The 27782-nt window shown below is 38.7% G+C and overlaps 1 protein-coding gene across 3 annotated transcripts; it reads right to left on the reverse strand.

The window, feature by feature from the left end:
* Positions 1 to 5706: 5706 nt before the first annotated feature.
* RAP2C (RAP2C, member of RAS oncogene family) lies at positions 5707 to 22146 on the reverse strand. Of its 3 annotated transcripts, XM_030806976.1 has the most exons (5): positions 20636 to 20825; positions 19998 to 20526; positions 19716 to 19876; positions 16877 to 17189; positions 5707 to 8216 (listed from the first exon to the last, which is right to left on the reverse strand). In XM_030806976.1, the coding sequence occupies exons 3-4, from the start codon at positions 19788 to 19790 to the stop codon at positions 16911 to 16913; spliced, it is 354 nt and encodes a 117-aa protein (XP_030662836.1). In that variant the 5' UTR covers positions 19791 to 19876; positions 19998 to 20526; positions 20636 to 20825; the 3' UTR covers positions 5707 to 8216; positions 16877 to 16910. The 3 variants fall into 3 exon arrangements, with proteins under 3 accessions (XP_030662836.1, XP_030662835.1, XP_030662833.1); XM_030806975.1 differs by lacking the exon at positions 20636 to 20825 and adding an exon at positions 22077 to 22146 and having other exon boundaries at positions 19716 to 20526; XM_030806973.1 differs by having other exon boundaries at positions 19716 to 20526.
* Positions 22147 to 27782: the final 5636 nt, after the last annotated feature.

Genomic DNA, 27782 nt, shown 5'->3' on the forward strand with positions numbered 1-27782 from the left:
TGTGGGAGTGGAAAACACGTAAACAGGTAATTTTGAAATGATGTAATATGTATTTACTGGGTGCTCTCCAAGCTGGAAGTGTAGAGAAAGATTGAGGGGGTGGGGGGGGAGGGGAGGGGTGAGAGAGAGATTCTCTGTGCAGAGAATGAGAGAGAAATAAGGGATCCATGGAAATGAGGTATGAGTTATAAGGATGAGTAAGAATTCCCTAAGGGGAGGAAGTTGAGAAGAGGGTATTGCATATGATGGGAATAGCTCATGCAGAGGCATGGAAACATGATTGAGTAGGGCTTGGTTTAGGAACCAGCAAGAAGTTTGGAGTCACTGAAACTGGAGCTTAGATTATGAGAGTTAGCATAAAAGGTGAGGTTGGAGAGATAGGCCAAGTTGGAATGTGAAAGCCCTTGTCTGATGAGGTGAATCCTGGAGAGTCATGAGAGATTTTTAAGCTGAAGAATGTGATTGATCAGATTTGGGACTTGAATCCATATCTTAGGCCACTATAATTTATCACCATCTCTTCATTCTCCCTAATTGTGCCCTATTAAAGCTCTTGCTCTTTCTTATTTATATGATTGCAGTGGTCTCCTTACAGATCTCCCTGCCCCAGGTAAACCCCTCCAAACTATCCTTCACTTTTATGTCTTTCTAAAACCCCAATCTGCTCCTACCACTCTGCTGCAGCAGGCCAGTGACTCCCCATCGTTGCCAGGAGAAATCCCCAAAGGCTCAGTATGGCATGCAAGACCCTTACATTCCAGCCTGTGCTGCTTTCTACCCTCATCTCCCATCACTCTTTCTCACTCTTATTCTAGCCAGCCCCTCTTGACATCCCTGCTAACTCCAGGTCTCCCAAGCCTGCCAGGCACACTCAGGACTCTACGTCTTTCCTGAGCCTCCTCTCTCAAAGTCTATCTGGTTATGTTCTTAACTGCAAATTGCTCCTTAATCTTCAAGAATCAGCCCACAAGGCAAGTTCCTCTGATCTTGCCTTGACTCCTACAGGAAAAATAAATCCCTTTCCTTCTCTGAGCTCCCTGGCATATGGCACATGCTGATATTAGTGCATACATCACATTGCCTCATATTTATTGCTTAAAAGTCTGTCTCTTAGGCGAGAATATAAGTTCCACCAGAGGATGAGGCCATATCACATTCCTCCTATAAACTCAGCTCATAGCACCGTGCCTGACACATACTTAGAAGCTTGGCAAATGTTAAATAAAGACACTGATCTTCTTGTCCCATTTTTGTCTGGAATCTAGAATCTTTCTCACTAAGCAACTACTTACTGTCCAAGAGAAGTCACTCTTTTTTGGGCTAGGTTTCCATTGCTAGGTCACTGCAATTATTCTCTTTAACCAGTCAGACAGCAAAAGGCCTGTAGCTGAGACATTTTTTTGAGTTAGAGAGCACGGGCTTTATTCTCCATGCCATAGCTTCCAGAGGGACTCAAGCACCCAACACAGTCTCAGTTTGCAGCCAAGCAACATGATAAAGCCTGTGTCTGTCTTTTAAATGTCTGCCCCTTCCATTCACCTCTGTGTATTTTGGGGCCTAAGCAAAGGACCAAGAACATTCTCAGAGCTATCTTGGGGCATGGCATAATGTCTACACTTCAGCTGAGATTTTTCTAAGGATAGCCACACGTATGTCCCAAAGAGGGTCTACAAAAAAACAGGGAAAACTATGTCTGCTAGTATCCAGGCTTCCTATGGCTCCCTCTTAAATGGAGGAACAACAAACCCCCAAACTGGGGTTAGTTGAAGGGTCAGAGCCGTCAGAAATCCTTCTATTTCTCAATTGTGGATTTAACATTCACCCACTTTCAAACTCCAAGAAAAGTTCAGCATGGGCTCTAACAACCGCCCTCCGTCCCCCCGCCATTTCCTCAACTTTTAATGCTTACAGCAGCTTGTAGGAACTTCAAGCTACTAAGCCCAGGGCACTCCCTGGAGCTTACAGCATGAGTAAGAAAGTATCTAGTGCCTCAGGAGCCAATTCCTGGAGGGGCTTTCTGGGGCACGCAGGAGTCTCTGGTTACTTGGCAGACTGCACAGGCCACTCATATTGAAGCAAACATGTAGGGCTAACATTTTGGGGGATAACCTTAGGTTGCTTTAAGGGCAGCCTGAAAATGTCTCTAATTATTGTTGTCAAAAGTGTTGAAGACTGACTTTGGGAGGCTGAGGCATGTGATCACCTGTGGTCAGGAGTTCGAGACCAGCCTGGCCAACAGCGAAACACTGTCCCTACTAAAAATACAAAAATTAGCCGAGCGTAGTGGCAAGTGACTGTAATCCCAGCTACTTGGGAGGCTGAGGGAGGGGAATCGCTTGAATCCGTGAGGCGGAGGGTCCAGTGAGCCGAGATTGCGCCACTGAACTTCCAGCCTGGACGACAGAGCAAGATTCTGTCAAAAAAAAAAAAAAGTTGGAGACTGAGTCTTGGAGCTTGTGGGAAGCAGAGTAAGAAAATTTTACTTCCAATAGCTTTAGTGCTCATAAAACTATTCATGATTCATGTAGAAAAAATGGAAGGGACAGGGTAGGAGTTTAGTTACATGAGGGTACACATTAGTTTGTAGGTACAATGAGGGAATGGGACAGAGACAAAGGAAAAGCAGAGGAATTGACTGCAGGGAGATAGGTGGGGGATCACCCGAAATTTTGGAAGGGAGAAGTTTGAAGAACAGAAATTAATGCCTCATTAAGGGGAAATACTTAAGATGTTTTAGGAATCCACTATAAACATTTCTCTGATTTGCCTAAGAATGAAGTAGGAACAGGTCCGAGTAAGCTTCAGGATCTACTGGAGAGGAAACCCGGGCATGGATAGCAAATACCCTTGTTTTTTTTTTTTTTTTTGAGACGGAGTCTCGCTCTGTCGCCCAGGCTGGAGTGCAGTGGCGCAATCTCGGCTCACTGCAAGCTCCGCCTCCCGGGTTCACGCCATTCTCCTGCCTCAGCCTCTCCGAGTAGCTGGGACTACAGGCGCCCGCCACCACGCCCGGCTAATTTTTTTGTATTTTTAGTAGAGACGGGGTTTCATCGTGGTCTCGATCTCCTGACCTCGTGATCCGCTCGCCTCGGCCTCCCAAAGTGCTGGGATTACAAGCGTGAGCCACCGTGCCCGGCCGCAAATACCCTTTCTTGATTGTATTCTTGTCCCTAGAGTCTTGGAGGATTTAGTTTTAGACTCAAGGCCCTCTAGTCCATATTCACAGTGTGCCTGTATGGACCATCTCTCTGTAGTATACATTTTCCCTGGAAGTGAGTTTAGAAACAACTATTATAAACAAAAACAGGAATCAAAACAAACAAGCAAGTAACAATTTAGCACTGCAGATGGAGAAGAGAAAATGCACTGCCCACACTACCTAAATGTTATAAATTTAAAAAGATGAGCAGAAAATGGCAAGATTAGGATTTTCTAAACAGCAAACACCCAACTGCTTTACTCATTCTGTTACTATAACTTCATCAAATATTTATTGAACACTATAAAGTACCACAGATAAGCACTAAGGATGAAGAGGTGACTTAGGCAAAGTCCTTACCTTCAAGGAATTCACAATCTATGGGAGAACGCTCATAAATTATAACACCATACCAGGACTATTGAGCTCGGGAGTGGGATGACCTCACCCATTGAGAACAATGCTTTTAAGCACAGGGATATGGCTCTGTGCTGACAAAATACGAGTTGAAGATCAGCTGCACTTCTGGTTCTCCATTCAAACTGTAAGTGTAGGTGGAAAAGTGGTGCAGCTGAGCTTTGCGATTGATTCAGAATACAGCTGCTAAGTCTAACTACAGTTCTTTTGGCACTGCTAACCGGGCTGGATTCTGCCTGGTGCTCAAAGGCTGCCAAATCCTAGATTTAAGACATTGCCTTTCCAAAGAAAAATAGCTATAATGAAAATAGCTTATGACTTACATAAACTTTAGTAATATAACACACACATTACCTTTAAAAAGGACGCTAGTATTTTGTTACATATGGACCATCACACTGACTTAAAATAGTTATTTCTTGCTTTTATCTTGTTTCCATAAGCTTTATAATTTTAATAGTACCCATCTGACTCTACCCAATGATACATTTATTTGAAAACTTCTCCAAGAAACTTTCTCAGCATTTTAATCATTTGACCTTACCTTTATGAACTTAAGGCACAACTTTCCTGAGCCTTGGTTTCATCAATTATAAAATGGGAACGATAAACTCCAAAACACCAGCTAGCGGTAAAGTTCAAATGAGATTAATATGTGTACAAGCTGAAGTTTAACCAAAAAATTGTCTCTGCTTTAAATCTAAATGAGAAATCTTACAGCCTGGAAGCTTGACCCCAAGATGCTATAACCTGGAAAAGTGTTAAGACTAGGTGAATCTTTTCCCAGGATAAGAATGGCATGAAGAAGACAATGGGGAGGAGGTAAATGTACTCTGGCTGTGACAGAGTCCCTTACTGATATTCAATGCTGATTTGGCTCGTCAGGCTAGTTTCCCTTAGCTCTTATCTTCCTCTGTCCTCTCACAGTTACTTACTTGGTTAAACACGTTGATCTTGCTGGATGAGGGGATACCACTCCTTTAGTGGAAAAAAGGTGGAAGGCCCTGAAATCCTGAGTGCCTTCATTGTAGAAAAAAGTTATGTATTGACTGCAAGGACAGCATCTAAGGCAGCATATATGGAGTGTCTGGAGCCCAACTGAAGGCCAATAATTGACGGTAATAAACAAGATATTTTCTATATGATACAGGTATATAAAACTACCCATTCATTTACAAATATTTTTAAAATGCAGTCTGTGTACATTTAGATAGACAGAACTGCCCAACTTCAAAGAAAAGCTTGATAATGATTTTTAAAAATTGAAGTTAAAAAATCTATTCAACAATTTAAAAAAATATTGAATTGGGCAGCAAATTAAAGTGATTGTCAAAATGTTTCACTGGATAAGACAAAATAATTGTGTCTTATTTCCTTAATTTAATATTTCAAAATTTAATTGTATTGCTTAATATTGTCTGAAATCTGGGCATGGTGGCTTGCCCCTGTAATCCAAGCACTTTGGGAGGCCAAGGCAGGAGGGTTAACCCCAGGAGTTTGAGGCCAGCCTGGGCAACATAGTGAGACCCCGCCCCCCCCAATCTCTACAAAAAAATGGAAAAATTAGCTGGGCATGGTGGCAAGCCCCTGTAGTCCCAGTTTCTCAGGAGGCTGGGGCAAGAGGATCACTTGATCCTAAGAAGTTCGAGGTTGAAGTGAGCTATGATTGTGCCACTGCACTCCAGCCTGAGTGACAGAGCAAGATTGCCTCCAAAAAAATATATTGTCTGAAATATTGTATACATGGACAATTCCCAGTGAACAAATTTGTTTGGCCACTTTCTGCATGTAGATCAAGTTATACACATCATTCATTTTCAGCCATTGTCTATAATCTCTGACTTATTTACAAATTATTCAAATTGATTACATACTATATTTTAGGGCATATCATTCTCAGTTTTCCCCCAAAATATTCCAGAATGGTAGCTAAGGAAACAAGCGAGTGAATGTTTAACTTTGTTTAAACATGTACTGCAATACACATGATCATTTTGATAAAAAGTAATGATTTTCAGTTTTGAGAAAGATTTATAAGTTAGCAAATCCAGAACATGAAGCAATACACCAAATAATTAAAGAAACCAACCTCAGTAATACAGATGTCTATTTTATTAAAAAAGTTACAAACAGGTGGACTGCAGGGTCGTCTTACAAAATGACAAGAATGAAATCTATTGGAAAAATTTTACTTTTACAAATCTTTATAGGTAATTGTTCAATGTTTGTACTTGTTGAGATTTTACCTTTCACTGATAAAGTTACAGTACATTAGATCCGTGATAATAGGTTACATTATTTTATTTGCAGAGCCCTACTGCAGTGATTTGAACAACTCCTAAATAGATGCCATAGTAAAGACAAGACATATATTGCATTTAATATTAATTTATTATCCTAATAAGCAACATGCAATCTATTGAGGAAGCTAAAATAACTTTTGGTCCCTTTTCTTAAAATGTGCTGGAGAAACCACCTTTAAAATCACTTTCCCCTGATTCCTGCGATCCTAAGTGAATTCAAGTCAAATTTGCTGCTGAGGTCAATGACAATGAACACTGTAATTCTGAGAGAGAGAGAGAGAGAAACAAGAACACAATCTACAGGAAAGAAACGTTATAAAAAAAATCAAAATCTCTAGAAAATTTAAATCATGATGAATTATTGATTCCTTTAGAATTTCACAAAGCCACAAAGCTAATAACAATGATCCATGATCACTTAACCTACTTTTAAATGAGTGTTTGGTTTTAAGTTTGGTATTAAAGTGCAAACTTAAATTAAGTATTCATTTCAAGCAGTTCATAAATAAGGAAAAATGTTTCAATTGCCTCTATCTTTACAATCTCATGGTAAAATTCAAAATTTAAGAACAAGAGTTCACTTTGAGGGAATTTGCTCAGGAATCAAATGCAACACGATTTAAAAAAAGGAAATCAAAGTTTAATCAATTTCTACTCAATAATTAATGGTCATGCTGACCCATAACTCACATGAATGTAGATACCACATTAGTTGAACATCACACACAATATAAATTTAAAATTGCCACACCCTTTCATAAACCATCACTGCATATATTAGAGCTTTCCTTGACAAAGTTATTGAGCTATTATTATAGATCAAAAGTATAGTTTTGGTTTTGTTTTATTTTATTTAGAAGCATGTTCAAATGACTAAAGCTGGGCTCCTAAAATTGAGAACTTTGGTGCAGTAGGTGAGCTGCAGTTACTAACTTCTGCAAATGAAAAGCACACAACTAAAACCAAATAAAAACTCAACAATAAAATACTGCCAAACTTATACAATTTAAAAATCATTGCTAGAAAAAGCCCTCATTGTCACGATGTTAAAACTGAACCAAAATATTACTCTGCATAAGTTTCCTTTCTGATTCTATACCTGCGTTACTGTTAAAATGTTCAAGTATTCAGACAAAATGTGCTGATTAGGTAAACAACATGGAAGGCAATGGCTATTAGAAAGCACATTTGCAAAAATAAAAAATAGCCCAGAGACTTGGCGCTATTCTCCCTCCTGTTACACAGATTTTGTCTCTACTACGAACATGCTTCTTGAGAAATAACTAAAAAGCAATTGTGATAGTGCAAGAAAACTTTAACAAATATTGCTTTAAACTATTATTCAGAAAGACAAATATTAAGAACTAGAAAGTGTGTATGATTTTATTTGAATTCAATTTTACATGTGCAGAAGTCTACTAGATGTCAATTAGAAGCCTGATAGGCAAAGATGAGCTATCTCTGTTTAGGTATACAATTAATTTACCATGGATACAATATCCCTTTTCAAAGGCATTGCTAAATAGGTCATAACTAAATTTAGAACTTCACAGAAAGGAAAATGTTACTGCCGCAATTCAATGCTGTAAATGAGATTAACACATGTGAAAACCTAATGGAATTGAATGCTTAACTCTTCAAATAAATGCTCTACAGTCAATTTCAAATATCAATTGTAACTTTCAGAACATGTTAATTACAAAAAAAAAACCCACACATCACAAACTGCACTTGAAGAAAAGGGATATTCCATCCATACAGGTAAAATGTGATCTTTAGTTTCTTTTTACAACACTGCCACACGTAAACAAAGTCTCAAAGTATTAACCAATAATTTTAAAGGAGAAAGATTTTACAAATAGGATGAAGCACTGGTACGAGGTAATATACAGAAGTAACCATTTGTTTAAGGCTCAATTTTTTCTCCATTATAACTTTCTTTTAAAAGGCATTGAGTAGGTAATACTGAGTTTGAGTATTTAATAAATACAAGTCGAGAAACTGATTAAAGAAATCAATTAAAATATTAAAAATTAACCCTTGCATATTAGCCATCAATAAGAACTTAGAAAGCTATAAAAGGACTGATTGATAAAGAATAGATTTTAAACGTATGGTAAACGTGCTAAGCATTCCTGTTTAAGGTCGATGGATCTTGAAGGCCAAAGACCTTACGCACTTAAATAGATGTATGGCAACATGCTGTAATAGAGACAGGTTTACCAAGGCTCAGTTCTGCAACCCAGGTTGTAAAGTTCTCCAAAGCAGCATCTGTGCAAATTTCCTCTGAGTTTTATCTGCAATTAAGATAAACATGTCATAAAAATGTAGAAATATATAGTTTAAAAAGAGAACACTGACAACAGATCTATATACACAGAGAAGTGGTAACAAGAATAACAAACTTCAGTTAAAGTAGAAAGTTAATTTTCCCTCATCCTGATAAGTCATTAAAAAAAATAGAAACACAGAAGTGATGCATTGGATATAATGCACTTTGTGTGTGCATGTGTGTAGCTATTCTAGCTTGTTTTTACAATATTATTATGCCTTATACTTGTATTATACTTATGCAATATTAAAAATATCCTTACTGGTTTAAATGATCTTACAGTATAAAAGTTGTTGCAAATGCTGCTTCTACATTGAACTTGATCTCTTCACATTTTAACTGGAAAGGGTATTGTTATCAAATGCATGTTAATTATGAGTTAATTGGCAGTATGTTAGACTTTTCCTAAATTTAGTTTTTTGAGAGATTAAAATAAGAAAACATCATTCAGGCCGGGCACAGTGGTTCATGTCTGTAATCCCAGCACTCTGGGAGGCCAAGGTGGGGGGACTGCAGAAAGAAAAAAGAAAAGAAAGGAAAAGAAAAAAGAAAAGAAAAGAAAAGAAAGAGGGAGGGAGGGAGGAAGGGAGGAAGGAAGGAAATTCAATCAAGGTCTAGATACTGAGCACCTACTAGGCGCCTAGGTTAGGTCAGATGCTAGGTGATAGCAGCAGTTCACATTTTCCACTTGGGTCTGCCCTTTTTTGGGGACATCCTCCCAACCACAGGATCTTCTTTTATTACTGGGATTCCTCATTCCCTGTTCTTATAGCTCACAGATTTCTGCCCTTCCAGCTAATACTAGGGAAAAAAAAATCTATCGTTCAGACAGATAGAGCGTCCTTCAACTGTGCTGAATCACCAAATAGCTTCTAGGTGAGTAGAGTTATGTTTGTTTTTGAATGCATGAGATAAAAAATGTTATCATAAAGCCAGAAACAAAAGTAGAACAGCAACTATGAAAGAATGCCAAGGGAAACCAGTTTATAATCATTTAAGGGCTCTACCAATGTTTATAAATGCATAATTTTAATTTCACTTGACAGCTACACTTCTATTAGTGTTCAAAGAGCCTGAGATAATGCTTTATTAGCAGCTATATCATAAAAATGATTACTATTAAAGAACATCACTCTGCTCATTATTGAAATTGTGCTACCTAAACACATTAGGAAAAAATAGAACAGAAGTCTGCCTCTGTAGAAATTATTATAGAAACATTCTTCCAATTAAAAGACACTTTGCATTAAATTGTTAATTAGGATACCAGTTATTTAAGCTTGGGCAAGTCCGGTTTCCTCATCATCGAAAAAGGGATAAAAATACTTTCTTCACAGGGTTGTTGTAAATTTGATTTCCTTTTCCAACAATGTTATAAATTTCTAGACTACCAGGATTGTAAGTTTGATATCCAGACTAAGGAGCTTTATATTTTTTAGCCTAGCTGGAATTTCTATACCTACTTGAATACAACAGTATTTCATTATATATGCAGTATTATGAATAAAAATTATTCATTATGAATACTTTTTAGTAATTTAGACAAGACTTCCTTCAATTAGTTTGAATTAATGAATTTGCTATAAATTTTCATTTCCTTTTTTAAATCAAACAATTATAAAGAGGTTGGGATTTTCAAAAATGATTATTTCTCTTAAATATTGAAGACCTCTTCAAGCATTCTCTAAAATCAAATTCAGAAAGTAGTTATTATTTATTTCTAGCCAAAATAAATATTAATAATCAAATCATTTTACTAACCATAATCTATATTGAATAAAACGCGATATATTAATCACCTCCCACCCTCTAAAAACCCGGGTAACATTTGGTCTATCCACATCCACAGGATGACAATACTCCTGTGAAATCAAGAGATATAGATAAATCCTGAGTTAGGCTCTACAATATTAACATTAGGCATACCTTTAAGCAAACAAAGTATTAATCCTAGCTACTTTTCAAGAGTAATAAATTATAATTATCTGCAGTAATAAATCCTGAAGTAAAATGCTGGCATTAAACAAAAACAACAGTCTCTTTCAGATTAGAATTTCAAGTGTAAATGCTCTTGCTCCACAGTGACAGCAAAATTTTCAATATACTAACACTTTCATTTACGTAAATATAAATTGCTGAAGGTTTAAAGGCAGCTGGTCAAATCAGCACTTTTTAACTTGCAGGATATCACATTCAAGCACATTGCAAATGTATAACTTGCAGCTTTCAAGATAGAACACAAGTTATCCTCGACCTCACTCTCAAGTTTCCGGCAAGACACTCAACAAATCTTAACTCTGGAAGCTTCTATTCAAACTCTTACTTAATTGTTTGGTTTTACTTTCTAGCTTTTTACTAATGCAATATTATAGGAAAGTACAAAAAAACACAAAAAACACACACTAATCCAAACCTTTTGCTCAGGAAATTATGAAATAAATAGGGTCTCCCAAGTGGGGTAAATTGGTATACGAGAGTACCAAACACAGAACAAAAGGAACAAAGATCATTATTTATGTCAGCCTGAAGAAAAAAAGGGGATTCTTGATTCAAGACTAGCACATCATTTCACACGGCAGCAGAATGCCTGGTATGTTAACAAAGGCTCCTGAAAGGCTTAGCAGTTTATGAATGTCTTTTTAGCTTAACTGGACTTACCTTATCTAAATACAATGGTATTTACCAGCATTGTCTCTCTCTCTCTCTCTCTCTCACAAATATTAGCGTGTAATCATAATCACTTTTAATTTTTTTCTAGTTTTAGGGATATGATATTCTTGGGATTTAACCAAAATACCTTTTTGAAAATGAATTTCCTTTCATATTTAATTAGCATTTTATACACAAGTTAAAAGTTAGTTGTATTAGCAAAACATCAGGCTGGAATTATAATTTAATAAATCATTATTTTAATAATAATGTTAATAAATCATCAAAAGTGCTATTTTAATACATTAAATTATTTTAATAATTTTAATAAAACATTAAATTATTTTAATAATTTTAATAAAACATTAAATTATTTTAATAATTTTAATAAACTATTAAATTATTTTAATAATTTTAATAAACTATTAAAATTATTTTAATAATTTTAATAAACTATTAAAATTATTATTTTAATAATTTTAATAAACTATTAAAATTATTATTTTAATAATTTTAATTTCAGAGACAGGATCTTGCTCTGTCATCCAGGCTGGAGTGCAGTAGTGCAATCGTAGCTTACTGCAACCTGGAATTCCTGGGCTCAGGGGATCCTCCTACCCCAGCCTCTTGAACAGCTAGGACTACAGGCACACACCACCATACCCAGCTAATTTTTTTGTTTTTATTTTTTGTAGAGTCGGGGGGGTCTCATTACATAGCCCAGGCTGGTCTCGAACTCCTGGCCTCAAGTAATCCTTCCACCTCGGCTTCCCAAAGTGCTGGGATGATAGGTATGAGCCACTGCATCTGGCCTCAGGCTGGAATTCCTCTGATACGGGTTATGTTTTTGTTAAATATCTTTTTTGTTTCTCTATGCTAATGTGCATAACACTCATGAAACTTACTAGGGTTGGAGTGGGAGGACTAGATCTTTAAACTTGTTCACTGTCACCCATTAAACACAGAGAGCAAAAGCGGAACCTATGGCATAGAATCCTTGAATGGAGGTAGAATCACACATCTTCATGTGTGATTCTTCAAGCTCACTAAATGTTTATAGTGAACCCAGGGTAGAAGGGATGGGATTAGCTATATTGCTTATGCACTAGACCTAAAATCTCTGAATGTTTAAATTAATATGATGAGTTCAATTCTGAGATCTCACATATTATCACTAAGTCCAGTGATAATAAACAGCAGTGTGAGCCCAGTGATCCAATTCCAGCTGCTAGCTTTGAATTAGACCAGGTAAGTTAGTACTCCCCTCAACTCTAAATTGCTTTTTCTGAATTTGATATTCCTAAGATTGCCTAATTAAAACTACTTGGGAGTATGTTTTTGATTGGATATGTTTTTCTAACAGCTGACAGGACTTAAGTTTTTCTTACTGATATTATCTTCTGAATTGTAGAATTCTACTGAGAAGTAATCCCATGGGGAGAATCTTTTCTGTAGTATGGCTAGAACACTTCCTTGGTGGCAATTCTCCAACTCTATAATGCAATTTTTGTTAATTCTACTGATGGTTCATTCTAAGCCAGAGAGGTAATGGAGTAAAACTGAATGGCTCATATGTATTTTATTCTGCAATAAAAGCCTAATCTTGAGGTTAAAAGGAAGCAATTAAAGAGGGAACAGATATACAAAGAGTCTTTCTAATCACCAGACACCTCCACATCCAGAGCAGGTCTAACTAGGCACCTGTCCACTCTCAAGTCTCAAACCATGAACCAACCCTATGAATTCAGTGAAGGTCTGGGAGAATTAGGGGTAGTAGAAAGGGCAAGGTGGTTTTGTTTTTCCCTTTTACCCAAGATTCGCTGAGGGCCTTTATGGTACATACCACCCCCAAAGCATGCTTCTTCCTCCAACTCCTCTGCTCCACTTTGACTCACCATGTGAACTGGATGACAGATGAGCATTTTAAATAAGCCATTTTCCCCATTCAAAGTGATATGCAAATAGAGCAGTGGGAAAAAAAGAAGTATCTAACAAAACTATAACTTCTACAACAGAATTCCACCCCAGCGTTTTACTGATATTATTAATATTTACCTTGTATAGGAAATTTTATGGGATGTGATTTGAGGATTTTTCTCCTCACATTTGCTAAACCCCCAGCATACCATAAAAATTAAAAACTAAAATTAAAAGTTAAAAAAATTAAAAACCATTCTGATTCTATATTTTTTTATTTAAAAAAACCCTGAAAATGTTCATCAATTCCACTGTATTTAGGAATAGTTAAGTCTAGCTAGACTAAAATGATGTTCAAATAGGGTTTAGCCTTTCAGTAGCCTTTGTTAGCATCCCAGGCATTCTGCTGCCATGTAAAATGACGTGCTAGTCTTGAACCAAGAATCTCTCTTTTTCTTCAGGCTGAAATATATAATGAACTGGGCTGACATAAATAATGATCTTTGTCCTTTCAGTTTGCTTCCCAGTGTTTGGTACTCTTATGCACCATTTACTCTAGTTGGGAGAACCTGTTCCATAGTACACTGAGAAAAATGGTATAAAATCTTACAGGAGACCTTCAAACCACAGTGAATAACACCCTTTCCCCCATTTTCTTTCTTTATCACTTTCATCAATACTGGACTGACATAAAGGAATCCTTGAAAAATCATCTTTAAAATATTCTATTTGCCAAAAGGATATATCAAACTGTCACATTTAAGAGACACCTTTACTGTACTTCCCCCTTCCTATTAGGGAATCGACAGAATATTTTAGGATATGATTATGCTCCTTCTTGGCATTCTTTCTGTTTGAAAGTCGACACTGACACCCCCCACCCCTACCACCAATCCCCTCAAGTCCTACCCATCTTCAAAGCCTGATTCAAATGCTAGTGCTCCCAATATCTCTAACTCAGTGGCGCTTGACCAAGGGCAATTTTTGTCCCCAGGGGGCATTTGGCAATTTCTGGAGATATTCTTGTCGTAATGGGGGATGAGGAAGATGCTACTGTCATCTAGTGGGTAAAAGCTAGGGATGCTGTTAAACATCTGACAATGCACAGGACAGCCCCAAACAGCAAAGATCCCAGAATGTTAAGAAACTCTGTTCTAATTGGTCGTGGTCTCTCCTTTCCCTGAACTCCCACAGGACAATGAATTACTTCTTTTATAGTATTATGAGATTATTAACAAACATCAATCCTTCTCAACAAAAATATACCAAAACAGTGAACTGCCAATAATTTATACCAGCACAGAAGAGCTATGATATAGTGAATGAAACCAGAACAGGGCGACAATGCTGACCCGGGTTTCCATTATACTGCTGCTATACAGCAAAAGAAGTCCCTTCAAAGTACTTGATCATATGCTCCTCAGATCAGTAAATAAATCAGGATGATGGCAGTGTATAAGGAATCTGGTTATGCTTCCAAACTTACACTAAAGTTACTGCCAATGGGAGGGTAAAAGGTGAGGAAACAATCCTGGGAGCCATGCAGATAAACAGGTGTTAGGCACGAGACCAGTGACCCAAATTGAAAGATGTTAAGACATAAATGTGAGGAATTACCAGAAGCAATTCTTAGAGCATTAATAAATTTTCCCTCTCAGTTAAAAACAACCAAATAACAACAATAACAGTGTTTCTGATTTACATCCTATTATTTCTAACTTGGACAAGGTACTCTTCTAAATATTAGTGACAAACATTTCTCAAATCAACTTTACCTGTCAAAGTCTGATATTCAATTTAGATCTGGGTCTGACAGATTTCAAAGCTCCATGACTCAAGCCATAGGATTCAAAATCCACCATCTATTTTCTTTTCTTCTTAGGTAAATGGTGAACAAGGACAACCACAAATTTTACTAGCCTCAGATTAGAGGTTCCCATATATGGGAATCAGTTCAATTTTATTTGATGTCAGAAAAAAAAACCCTGCATATAGTGCACTTTGTTCTAAAAGATCTTGGTCAGGGAGTTCCCCTTAATATTTTTAGAAATTCAGCTTATTGGATATTTTATTTCAAGGCTAACATCTTCATTTATATATTCTGCTTACAAAAACAAACAAAAACCTACACAGAGAACTTGATCCACTACTATAAAAATGATTATAGGTATTAATAATAATTTCCATTTTTTAGTATGTTAATTAACAAAAAATATAAACATAGTTGGCTTGAGATACTAAAAAAAAACTATGTACTCATTCCTGTAGGTAACTAAATAGGTTAAAAATAATTTAGATCACAAAAAGTTACCAAATGAAATAAACTCAGAAATGATTCAGAAAAGAGGTTCAAAAATAGCTTTAGAAATTATTCACCTGCCAATTTGGCTGAGACAGCTGGCTCTCTACATGCATGAGACCAATTTTATTCAGTTAACCTCCTATAGCTGTCTACACTAATGATGGAAGGAAAACTGGGAACATTTCATGGGAGTTGGTTAATTTTTTAAAAGATGATAAAACTAACACAAAATGTGTATAGACACTTACGTTATCTGCCCAGTAAGTGTCAGATAGAAAAATAGAGCAAAACAGTAAAGACGCAATCACCACACAGAACTTGTTCAAATGTGAAGCTGGCTTACAATTTAAGGAGAGAGATTACAGCAGCAAGAATATGGGACTTGATCCATAAGCCTCTCCCCTCCTCAAAAGACTATACTGCAAGTGCGATGCTATCAACCAAACATAAGCTGGACTAGGGTCTGAAAAGTGACTTTATAAAATAATAGATGTAGCTAGACGTAAGAAAATAAATGAGTTTTCATCATATTCTGGTATGCTAAAGGCTGATGAGTGAAAGCATTTTAAATAAAGCATTGTTGTCATCCTTCATTTTCAAAGATGACACTATCTGACAGGAGACCTTGTCTGAAAAGATAAATTAGGGACTGTTAGTCTTTTCTCCGGAGAGCATACACAAAGCCAAACCCTTGATTAGGAATCATTGCTCCAATCTGAAATGCCTGTTGCCATTTGCAACACTGCCTCCTAGACTCGAGGTCAGCCTTGGCTCAGGAAGATCAATTTCATTCCTGATACTGTCAGGCTAGTATGGCATTTGCTGCGGTTTCTCAGTCATTCACAATGTTGGTTGTTTTACCTTATTATCTAAGTGTTACTGTCTAAGTGAGACTATTTGCTCAATTACAATCTAGACTAAAAGATCATGGCATAAATAATCTTGTTTTAAATGCTTCGTTTTACATAACCTTACTTTTAAAAAAGTATGAGTTTTTTAAAAAACTCATTCATTAAAAAAAACTTGTAAGTTATCATTTAACTCAGTGAAAGGCCTGAAGGTTTGTTACTGTTCCTATTAATCTTATAATTTATTAAACTGAATAATTTTCTTTTATGCATGAAACTGTTCCTTCTAACACATCACAGATAATTCAACCAGATTATCTTCTGGACCGTATATTTATAATGAAGTCAGGGTACATTGTGGCACCATAATTTGTTATTATCAGAGGTCACTTAAGTCCCTCAAGTGTTAGGTACAGATGAATTTGATTAAATAATTGTATTGTTAATCAAGCACTTGGTGATTAGTAAATTGGTGATTTTAATTGCAGCAATTTGCTGGCTCAGGACATAAAAACATAAAAGTGCAGAAAATACCACAAAACTTCTGAAATTATTACTGAGTGCTCTCCTGTGCATTTTGGATGCTAAATCAGAAGAACAGGGAAAAAGTGTATTATGGTTTAACTCAACCCAAAGAAATGTTACCAATAAAGCAGAGAAGGAAGAAAAATAACTCACTTAAAATCCTGGTGATGGAAATATAAGCAATTTCTTACCTCTGCTTTGCTTATCTGCATTTAAAAAAATTTTCTTCATTGAATGTTGACTGTTTTGTGTGATGGAAAATGTTATTTTAAAAATAAAGAAATTCAAGGCAGTGCCAGGTATATTAACACTAACCAGCTTTTTGTTATACTTGATCAAAAAACAAAACACTACCTGATTCATACAGTTCCATCAAAAACTAACCTGCTCGGTATGGCCATGATTGAGGTTATCTTTTTTACTGGACGACGCAAGTTGTACAACACTGATCTTGCTTCTCTGGCAGGGATGAATAGTTCATTTGCCTGACGATCTCAGCAAAAAGTTCATCCACCATTGATTTACTTTTTGCCGATGTCTCCATGAAAGGACAGCCCCACTCTTGAGCCAGAGCTCTGCCTTCTGAAGACATAACCTCTCTTTCTGGTTCCAGATCCACTTTATTTCCTACTAGGATTAGTGGGACTTTTTCATATCTCTTCACTCTGACAATTTGATCTCTCATTGGCTTGATATCCTATTCAAGCAATCACAAAGAGAAAGAAAAACATTATGCTGTTTGTATAACCATAACAGAAATATTACAGTATTACAAAAAGTCATACCTCAGTGAGTATATAAAGCTGAATCCAAAATGAAATCACACCTAAACAGAGAAAACGTCATCATTTTGTCCACTGAAGTAAGAACTAGATAATTTCCAGAGACCCTACCCGCTGGGTTTGTCAAGAATATAAAACATGGGTTGCACATTAACCTTGACTCATATAATCACTTTTACCCACCCCCAGTCTATACTGATTAAAAAAGCAAGTTTCCAAATGATTAATCCATTCGTACATAAGGATGTTTGGCCATCTCCCTAAACCTGCCTGCTTGTCATCACTCCTTGTAACACCTGTTATCCTAGCACAGGATTGCAGCATCTATGCATTCCTAGCCATGTAGCAAGAGGGCTTGAGTGAAAGTGTTTTAAGTGGGAACAAAAACCACTTTGTAATGCCTAGAATAAAAGAGTTACAACCAGATGGATACACTTAAATGTTTTATTTTAAATTGAATGGTATGCATTTATTCCAGTAAAATCAAACACCTTAAAATACACTTAAATTCACTAGAAACTACTGTAACAGTGAGCAACTCCTGGGAAGGACAGTGCAAGGGGAGTCCGGGTGGGAATAAATCATTTTTTTTTTTTGCCTGTGTTTGTTTTTACTACTTGTTTCCCCATGCGTATTACTTTTTCCAAGTAGTTACAACGAATTACAAAAGATAAGAGCGTTAGCAATTCTCTAGTAGCATCAATTTTGGGAGGTGGGGGCAAGTATTGATTTAATACAATATTATAGATTTAATTATAAAAATCACCAATTTTGGTAATATTTCATAATTTTAAAAGTTTGCCTTAAATAGAAAGTATGCTTAATTGGAAGTCATAGTAAGTACAGAATATTCACATGTGGGCCTACGGAAAAGCAAGGGACTGTGAAAATCTATAAAAATGTAGTTATTTGATATTTGTATCAATTTGGTTTGATCATGTATCAACTCAGATTTCTAGGTTACGCTTATTTCCCATTGTCTTTATGGAAACATAAGTTCAGCTGAAAATCCAAACTTAGGGCATTTGGGCTCAAAAGAGTTTACATCTCCACTGAAATAATGGCACAGTTTTTCACTCCCAATTCATGTCTATAACAGAAATGGATATAACAGAAATCTTATGAAACACCCTTCAAAAGACTCTCAGCCTCCAGAGAGTAAGCTGATAGAATAACAAATCTCCTGAGGATCCTTTAGGGAAAAAATGCCTGTCAAACAGCACCTTCAGTACTTTGGCACTTTCTGGAGGAAAATGTTTTTATGATACTATTGTTTGGGAATTTATGCCTACATAAAATGAATTTAGTTTGGTCTCAATAGCTTTGATTTATTTCCCCAGAATTTATCATCTTAAAAAAAAAATCCCGGAAGTTGTTCTATCAGGTTACTGGGAAAGTTCACTATAGTACTTTAATTTAAAATACTAAAGAAAGTGGAATTAGCACATTGTATTGGCTAAAGCACTTAAGGTCTCTTAAGTAAGCTACATTAAGTGCATACCTTTAAATGCAGAAAAAATATATCCATTTCCTAAATCAATGGAGGTCAATATAATGGGTCAATATGAGGTTATTCATTTTCAAGGAATAAATAGAAACACACATTGCATCTCCTAAAATAAAGTTAAACCTTCAGTCTGTTTCCCAGTGAAGGACAGGACAGATTTTCTAAGAGATTGGACCACATCCAGTTTGGCCACCCAGCCGGAGTAAGAAATCTGCACTTGTTCAGTGTTCCCAGACCCACATATTTTCTGTAAATACAGGCAATGTTACCAGAAACAATTTGGTTCAACTGCAGAAAAAGTCATTCCTGATTTTTGTTGGATATTAATTCTAGGTACTAGTCTTTTCTATTAGTAACTTTCCTTCCTACTACACGCCCCAAGTAATTAAGTAAAATGCCTAGAAGGCAGGTCTTGAGTTCTTCGTCTTGCAACACTAAGATTTATGAATCTAGTTGAGAAACTTGAGAGAGAAGGGGAGGGCGGCGGGAGGGGGTGTTGGGGGGTGGGAGGGGAAGGTGTGGGTGGGACAGACATAGAGGACTTATCTGTGCAACAGATAATCGGCTCCAAATAATTTTTTCAAAGTGCTCTATTTACCCGATATTATTTGTTAGATGTTTTGTTGTGTAAGTTAATCAATACTTGTTGAATTGAGCAAGCAACTTTAGAAGGATATATTCCAGGCGAAATATACACAGACTGACGTTTCTTTTTCACTTTTCTTTCACTTAAAAATAGCTTTAAAATATTTGTTGACGCTTGTTACTTTACTACGCTCTATAGAAACAATCCGATAGTCTTCCATGGCAGGAGTAACCTCAAAAATGCGTCATGTCTAACTTTTAAAAGCAAAGCACAGTCATTAATGCACGGTTCAAGCAACCCAGAAGTCGATGTCGGATTACCACACCCCCTTAGACTTGGTTTGGTTACCTGAAAAGACTGTTGATTAACCAGGCTATAAACCAGGATGAAACCTTGGCCGTTTTTGATGTAGAGATCTCTCATGGAGGCAAACTGCTCAGTTCCTGCGGTGTCCAGAATTTCCAGCACGGAGGGGGAAGAGTCCACTTCGATCTCTTTGCGGTAGAAATCTTCAATGGTGGGGTCATATTTCTCAATGAAAGTCCCAGTGACAAACTGCACAGTAAGGGCAGATTTGCCAACCCCTCCACTCCCTAACACCACTACCTTGTATTCCCTCATGAGTCTCACCTTCACCAACTCCTACCAGAGTGGGGGAAAGATCACCCCGCTAGCTGCGGCGCGGCTAGACGAGGCGGAAGGTGGGCGGAAATCTGCGAACTGGGGAGGAGAGTGCAGACGAACAGAGGGCCCAACCGGGGAAGAAGAGGAAGTTACAGGAGGGGGAGGGGAAAGAGCGTAGAGTCGGGGAGGGTGGGGAAGGGATGGTAATGCCCTTCCTATAGGAACTGCAGCCCAAGCAGGGGGCGTGGGGAGGAGGGCGAGCCTGGGAAAAGCCCCGCGAGGGTGGCGAAGAGGCGCGTGCCCCCGGGAGGGAAAGGGTGGGGGCCGCGGCGAGGGGACCCCGCGGCGAGGCGGACGTCGGAGGAGCCCGCAGCCCGGGGCTGCCCGGCACCCCTCCCCCGCCCTTCACACAAAGGGGCCCAGGGACCCCGCTTCCTGCTCGCGCAGCCCAGCCGGCTCAGGCCTGAGGGCTCCGTTCCAGTTACCGCTGCCCGGGCGGGTTTCTGGGCCCCGGCTCCCGCGGGGGTCGTCCAGCCTGTGAAGGGGAGAAGGACGCACATTACCCGGCTGACCCCCGCCCCGAACCTGCGGCGCCGGCCGCCGCCTCCCCCGGCTCCCACCCGAATCAAGCTACCGCCGCTTACCCCGCCGTCAGCACCCGCCCGGCCGCCGGGGAGGCTCTGTCACGCCAAGGCCATGGCCACCCGCTGGCTCCTCTGTCTCTCTGCTGCCCCAGCGCTGCTGCTCGCGGCGGGGAAAGGGGCGGGGGCCGTCCGGCGGCGGCCGCAGGGACTCCAGGCGAACCCACCTCTTTTTTTTTCTCACCCACCCCCCACCCCCCCGCCCCAGCGCACACCCGGAAGGGTTTCCCTGACACACTGGCTGAGGTGCCCCAGTTCCCCGAGACTGGACGGGATCACTTCCGGTGGGGAAAGTCCCACCTCTTCGGGGCTAGCCGGGTGGCGCTGGAGCCGCGCCCTGCTGAGCGAGCGAGCCGGCCGGGAACGGTTTCGGTTCGGGACTCCGGCCTCGGGAACGGGCCTCTGGAAACCTGCGGCGTCAGTCCTTACCCGCCCGCGGCTGCCGCGGACCGTCCCACCCCCAAACCCGTAGAAGCCCCTCCGACCCGCAACCTCCAGCCGCCCGGCCCCAGGACTTGAGCCGCTCCCTGGCCGGTGCGGAACCTGCGGACTAATAATCTAGCGACCGGGAGAACGCCAAACATCCCTGGACTAGAAGTTGCAGGGGAAATCAAACAGCCCAGAAAGTTTATTCTCCTTGCTGGTATTTCTTCCACTTGCTATTTTGCTGAGAGATGCATGCAAACTACCCTTAGACTTCAGATACAGTGCGTTTTACTTAGCCGTGCCTGACAAACACACACGGTACTTTTACCGTCTGGTAGATCCGCCTTGACTTTACTAGCGAATACTAAAGTCACTTAAAAAAAAAAATCACAAGGCTCGAAAACAGCAGCATTAGAAGTAGACTTTATGGTACTCTGCTCAGCTATGTTCTCATTTGATTCCAACCACTACACGGCAGAAAAGGTAACCAATATTCAGGAAATATTTGATTGGAAACGGTTTAGGCCTAAAGACTAATTTATTTTAATCGTTGATTATCTTTATGTATAACAATTTGCTTGGCTGGCTCTTACATGCTGAAGTTTTGTTTTAAAGGCCGTTCTATGTAGGCTTTGAAATTCAAAAGCAAGTAGTAACTCTGGTGTTAGATTCTAAGTTTCTATTTTTAGATAAAATTGTTACTTCCGACTATCTTTCCCTTTGCTAGCTTTCTATTTGTAAACTTTGTGTCGGATCCACAGAGCCCTAGGGCCAGGAGTCTAGGCTGTATTTTAGGTGTGTCACTTTCTTTTCAATTCAAGCATGTACCCAGAAACCTGCGAGACTCAGTGGCCAGCCTAGCAAAAATGACTCCAAATTCCCTTACTTGCAAGCCCTAAATGGCCAAACTCTATAAAGAGATTTATTACTCAGCCTAAATTGTTGGACATTAGAACACAGGCGAATCGTAGTGTGAGGTCCCACTGTCCCTCCCTGAGTATTCCCCAATGTCACTTACAGTCTTCAAAGGAGAGTTTAGTTCAATTTCTCCTTGACCTCAGGCCGGTGCTATCTCTCCAGCGAAGTCCCCAGCTCTGGCTCCAGCTGGCGTGGGCCCTGTCTCGTATCAGAGGCACTGCCCTCTGCTGGAAGAGGTTTGGTCTGTGAGTTATGAGTTTCCCCACAGGTCACTGCTCCTTTCACACGTGCTGTTGCCTGATTTGGAGCTCTGCTGCTCATCTCCCTGTCTAGCTGTCTCCAGACTGTCTGGTGGGATTCACAGCCCTCCACCAGCCGTGCTTGTAACTGAGTCTGGAAATTCCTCTTCTGATCCAGCCAGTGTTGAGCAATCGTGGCAAGTCTTTGCTCTATTACTAAACTGTCAAAACAAGGAGTTCTTTTTCAGGTCATCCCACCTGTTGGCAATCCTATTATCTCTGAATGTGTTGGTCATGCTTAGGAGAGAGTTCTTTGTTTCTCCACGCAGTGAAACATACTCCTCCCCTCAGTACAGCGTCCTTTGGGGTCACTCTCGTCAACTACAGTGGACAAATATCACACTCAGTCTAAAGATCCTTCTAAACTTTCTTAGGAAGGGTATTAATTACGGCATTGATTAGGAAATCAAACAATTGGAAGAAGCTTAAATGTCCTTCAGTAGGTGATTTTTAAAAGTTTCATAGCTCTCTATATCTGTTATCTATCATCTATGTATCTATCTACCAACCTGCCTACCTATCTATATTCACAGAATAGGATATTATGCAGCTACTTTAAAAGAGAAAAGTAGATTTTTAAGTGTTTATATAAAAAGATGGCCAAGACATATTGTAGGGCTGAAAAAGCAAGATACTGAACAAATGTCTAGTTGCTACTGTTTATATAAAACGCGGGTGTGTAATAGTTACATAGCCATTCAAATCTGAAAGTAATTATGGGTGAGGACTATTATGAAATGGCTTTTATTTCTCCATATTTTAATTTGTAAACAATAATCAGGGGAAAAAGGAAGTAAATATAACTTTATAATATTTTTAAAGGAGGAACAAAGGAAAGTTGTTGATCTTGGTTTTGTAAAAAAAAAAAAAAAAAAAAAAAAAAAAAAAAAAAAAATCCTGACTGTCTAGGGGTCAGTGGACAGGTCTGCCCAATTTAAACAAATTCCCTACCCTTGCCTGCCCTCCCCAAACATCTCTATACTTAGAAAAGTATTTTCACATACATTATCTCATTAGACTCCAGTTGTTTGCCAGTGTACTCTCATTAAGCAATGAGGGTATAAAGAGCAAGTAGAAGAGTGTGGCCTGGCAGTTGAGAGCTAACGCTCTGAAATGAGACAGAGGTACATTAAAATTGCAGCTCCGCCACATTCTAGCTCTGTGTCCCCAAGCAAGTGATTTCACTTGTCTGAGCCTCTAACTCCTCACTTGTAAAAAGGAGATAAGAAGTTAATGTGAAAATGTAATGAGGTATTACAGGTAAAGTGCTTAGCACAGTCCCTTGCACATTATAAGGCCTCAATAAATGCTATTTGATTTTTATTTAAAAGATTTAATGAAGTGTTAATTTTTTAAAAATAGCAAACATGGGGGGAACAAAATTTTAAAAGCTCTAATATCTGCAAATGGCACGAAAATAATAATTCAGTTACTCTTCACAAATATATTTATTGTTAAAAGCTTCTTACGTTTTTTGGGAGGGAACATTATTCATATGTCAGTGTATCTATCAATCTACCTTCTATATATATTTTTTAAAAATTACTGTACTACAAAAGTAATCAACTATACACACTATTTTTTACCTTGCTTTTTAAACTTTAATTAATTAATTTTTTTAAGACAGTGTCTCCCTCTGTTACCCAAGCTGGAGGGCAGTAGCATGATCATAGCTCACTGCAGCCTCAACCTCCTGGACTCAAGGGATCCTCCCACCTCAGCCTCCCGAGTAGCTAGGACTACAGGTGCATGCCACCACACACAGCTAATTTAATTTAATTTAATTTTTTTGGTAGAGATGGAGTCTTACTATGTTGCCCATGGTGGTCTTCAACTCCTGAGCTCAAGGGATCCTCCCGACTTGGCCTCCCAAAGTGCTGGGATTAAAGGCATGAGCCACCATGTCTGGTCTTCTTAATTTTTATTTCATGGCTGTATCATAAGCTAATTAGCCAGCTCCCCTTTGAAGGACACTGATTGCTTCTAGGTTTTTGCACTAAACGCCTTGGACATATATCATTGTCAGTTAATGTTTAGGGTGAATTTCTAGTAATTTAATAATTGAAACAAAAGGCACTTGCACTTAAAATTCTTCTGGTAAGTATTGCCAAATTGTCCTTCAGAAAGGTCACACCAATTCACATTCCCACCGATGCAGTATGACCATATCACTTTATAACTTCACAGTAGGTATTACTAATTTTAGCATTTTATAGTGATTGTTACTTGCTTTAGGGTATTTTCAGGACTAACAAATGCAGGGCAGTGTTTTAGAAGGAATTTGGGCTTCAGAGCCAGACAGTCCTAACACTGCCCTTTTGCAAGCTACACCTCCATTCCTTCATTTGTAAAGTTGGGCATAATAGCAGTATCTAACTCGTAGAAGAATAAATGAGAAATCCATTCAAAGCATTTAGCCTTCCAAATACTAATTGCTCAATAAATAGAAACTGCTCAAGTAATAATTTTCCACTCCAAAGGCTTGAATATGGGAAGAGGGGAATGGGAGGACTTCTCTAGAGATCATGCCCTTGAGATTCACAACTTTTGCTTTAATTCTGCATCAACCTCCTTTCCAAAGTATTGCTCAGGCATTATTTTAAAGAACACAACCCATTTTTACCATAGTGTGAAGAAACCACAGTGTATGCACTATATGCAGATAATATAAGTAATAGGGCCATAATCTCATTTTTTGAAATTAGTTTGGCACAAGTTTAAAGTGATGGATGTTTGCTACAGGCACCAGTTGCTTACTTATCCCTTTCTTCTTTTCAAGTTGTTACCTCCTTCAGTTGCAATCCTTGGAGCCACCAACTGCCTGGGATATTTTACCCTAACTTCCACTCTCCAAATGAGCCATCTTGCCTTCTAGGTCCTGGGAAAAAACCCATGGCTATCCATCTATTTTCTATACATGGCTATCTATTTTCCATCCAGGCTCTTCCCTTCTCTTTTGCTAGAAGTTGCTCTTGAATTACCAGAAAGCTTGAGCCAGTAGTGCCCTCAGTCTTTGCCTACAGAAATCTTATTTCAATGCTTTAGGGACCCCATTGATATCAGCTAAATCATCCTGGATTCTTTCTAGCTCTTACCCTCTAAGATTCCAATCTTCTCTTTCAAATCCTGCCTCCAGCTACACCAATCATTAATTAATCATTAGTTCTGCATGTCAGGTGACATGCAGAACACAAAACAGTGCAGTACACAAAACCAATTTTATACCTTTATTATTATCTTTTTTCTCATAAAAATAATGTTATTTGCAAAAAATTATGAAATAAAAGTATAATCCCACTACCTGGAGAAAATTGATATTAACATTTTAGTGTCTTTCACAAATTTTTTCTGGAGAGTTAAGGAACATTTTTTTTTTTGTAAACTAACAATGGGTTCATATAAATTTGTGAATGGCTTCTTTCACTTACTGAAACATCATGTCTGCATAAAGCACTAAAAAATACTCGTGTCCCTCATCCCCTACATGAATAAGCCTTTTTTCCTGTAGCTTTAGCTTTCCTACAGCATCAATGAGAATTTTATCACATTCAATTTTGCTCACCTGGAATCCTTCGTCCAACCAATGAGATTTCACTAGAGGTGCTGCTGATCACAGAGGACACTACCCCAACCTGGCCAGGCAGACACTCCTACAAAGACACAAATTTGTGCGACTGCTGACAAAGTTAGTTTCTCAGAACTGAGAGGCGTACTAAATAGGGATGTGTTTAAAATAGATCTGAATTCCTTAAAAATTTTTCCCTCTCCACTTCATCCTTGATTTGAAAGATAGTAATTAGAAAATTATTTTGTAATCTATCAAGTACCAAATAAATGGAAAGAATTAGTACTAATAATAACTATACTTGTATACTCCTAATATATGTACATCAGAATCACCTGGAGGTGATGTGAAACCACAGACGGCCAGGTCTCAACCCCAGAGTTTTTTATTCAGTAGGTCTGGGTCAGGATCTATAATTTGCATATCTCAGTTCCCAGATGACACTGTTGCTGCTGGCCCAGGGGCCACATTTTAAGCACCACTGTTCTGTAAAGCGGTATGACATTATTTGGGGCTTTCTTGCTTGATACTCATTAATGTATCCACTTATTCATTTATCACACAGTTATTGAATTCCTACTCTGTGCCAAGCACTTTACTAGCATTTTTGAGGAATATAGACAATACAATCAACATTACAGTATAGCGTGGCACATCCTATGATACAGATATCGGCCAGGGTGTTATGGGAGACTTAGGAAGGGTATCAGGGAAGACTTCCTAGAGAAGGTGATTGGGCAGTAGGCAAGGAGGCCAGAGGAATTGGTAGGGGCTAGAACCATAGGGGAAAGCCTTGAGTAGTAAGCTAAGGGGTTTGACTTTTCCCCTGGAGGCTGTAGGAAGCCATGGAATGTGTTTTTACAAAGGTCTGAACTGCAATATACAAAATGAGGGGCTAGCAACATCCACACCAGGTTCAACCATTGGCTGTGCTGCATATGTAGCCTGAGGCAAGTTACTTCTTACCTTCTCTGAGCTTCTCTTTCATCATGTGTGAAGGGAAAATATTAATAGATCTACCTTATTCAGATATTGTGAAGATTAAGTAAGAAAAAGTGCCTAAGTACCCATCATATGGTAGGTGTTTAACAAATGGTGATTATGATCAGATTTAAACCATAGAAAGAAATGACATGTAAGACATGCTTCTCAGGTTATTAAAATCCATTTGAAATTGCCAAGCTAGTCTCAATATCAAGGCCATATTTGATGTGGTGGCAAGTCGGATGATTTAATCATGTAATGATAATAGTTTATCTTGTCTTTTGTTTTGTTTTGGTTTTTTTTGGAGACAGAGTTGCTCTGTCACCCAGGCTGGAGTGCAGTGGTGCGATCTCAGCTCACTGCAACCTCTGCCTTCTGGGTTCAAGCGATTCCCCTGCCTCAGTTTCCCCTGTAGCCGGGGCTACAGGTGCGTGCCAGAATCCCTGGTAATTTTTTGTTGTTGTTGTATTTTTTAGTAGAGATGGCGTTTCAGCATATTGCCCAGGCTGGCCTCGAACTCCTGCGCTCAGGCAATCTACTTGCCTCAGCCTCCCAAAGTGCTAGGATTACAGGCTTGAGCCACCATGCCCAGCCTGATAATAATTTCTTAATTAGAGATTATTTGCCAGGCACTGTGCAAAGTGATTTACACACATCATTTCATTTAATCCTAGCAATAACCTTAAGAGTTAGGTATTATTATTCCCAATTTTACAAACGAAGGAATTAAGGCTCAAAGAAGTTAGCTTGTACATAGTCAAACAGTTGGGTAGTGGTAGAGTTTGAATTCAAACCTAAGTTAGTCTAAGCCTATCTTATATTAGCCACCTTGTTCCACAGAAAGCAGTTTTGTTTCTTTGAAGGACAAAGCAGTGAATGGGCAGTGAGGCAAGGTTAAAGAATCTAGACTTTATTACCCTGTTTCTCTGCCCTTGAGTAAGACTGACTGTTCATACTG

Source organism: Nomascus leucogenys, chromosome X (genome assembly GCF_006542625.1).
Source record: "Nomascus leucogenys isolate Asia chromosome X, Asia_NLE_v1, whole genome shotgun sequence".
NCBI lineage: Eukaryota > Metazoa > Chordata > Mammalia > Primates > Hylobatidae > Nomascus > Nomascus leucogenys.

Excerpts from the sequence above, each read along its gene's own strand:
- RAP2C (XM_030806975.1), bottom strand. The coding sequence starts at position 19,988 with ATGAGGGAATACAAGGTAGTGGTGTTAGGGAGTGGAGGGGTTGGCAAA. Across the intron at positions 17,190-19,715 it reads TTAATCAACAGTCTTTTCAG|GATATCAAGCCAATGAGAGA; the intron begins GTAACCAAACCA and ends TTGCTTGAATAG.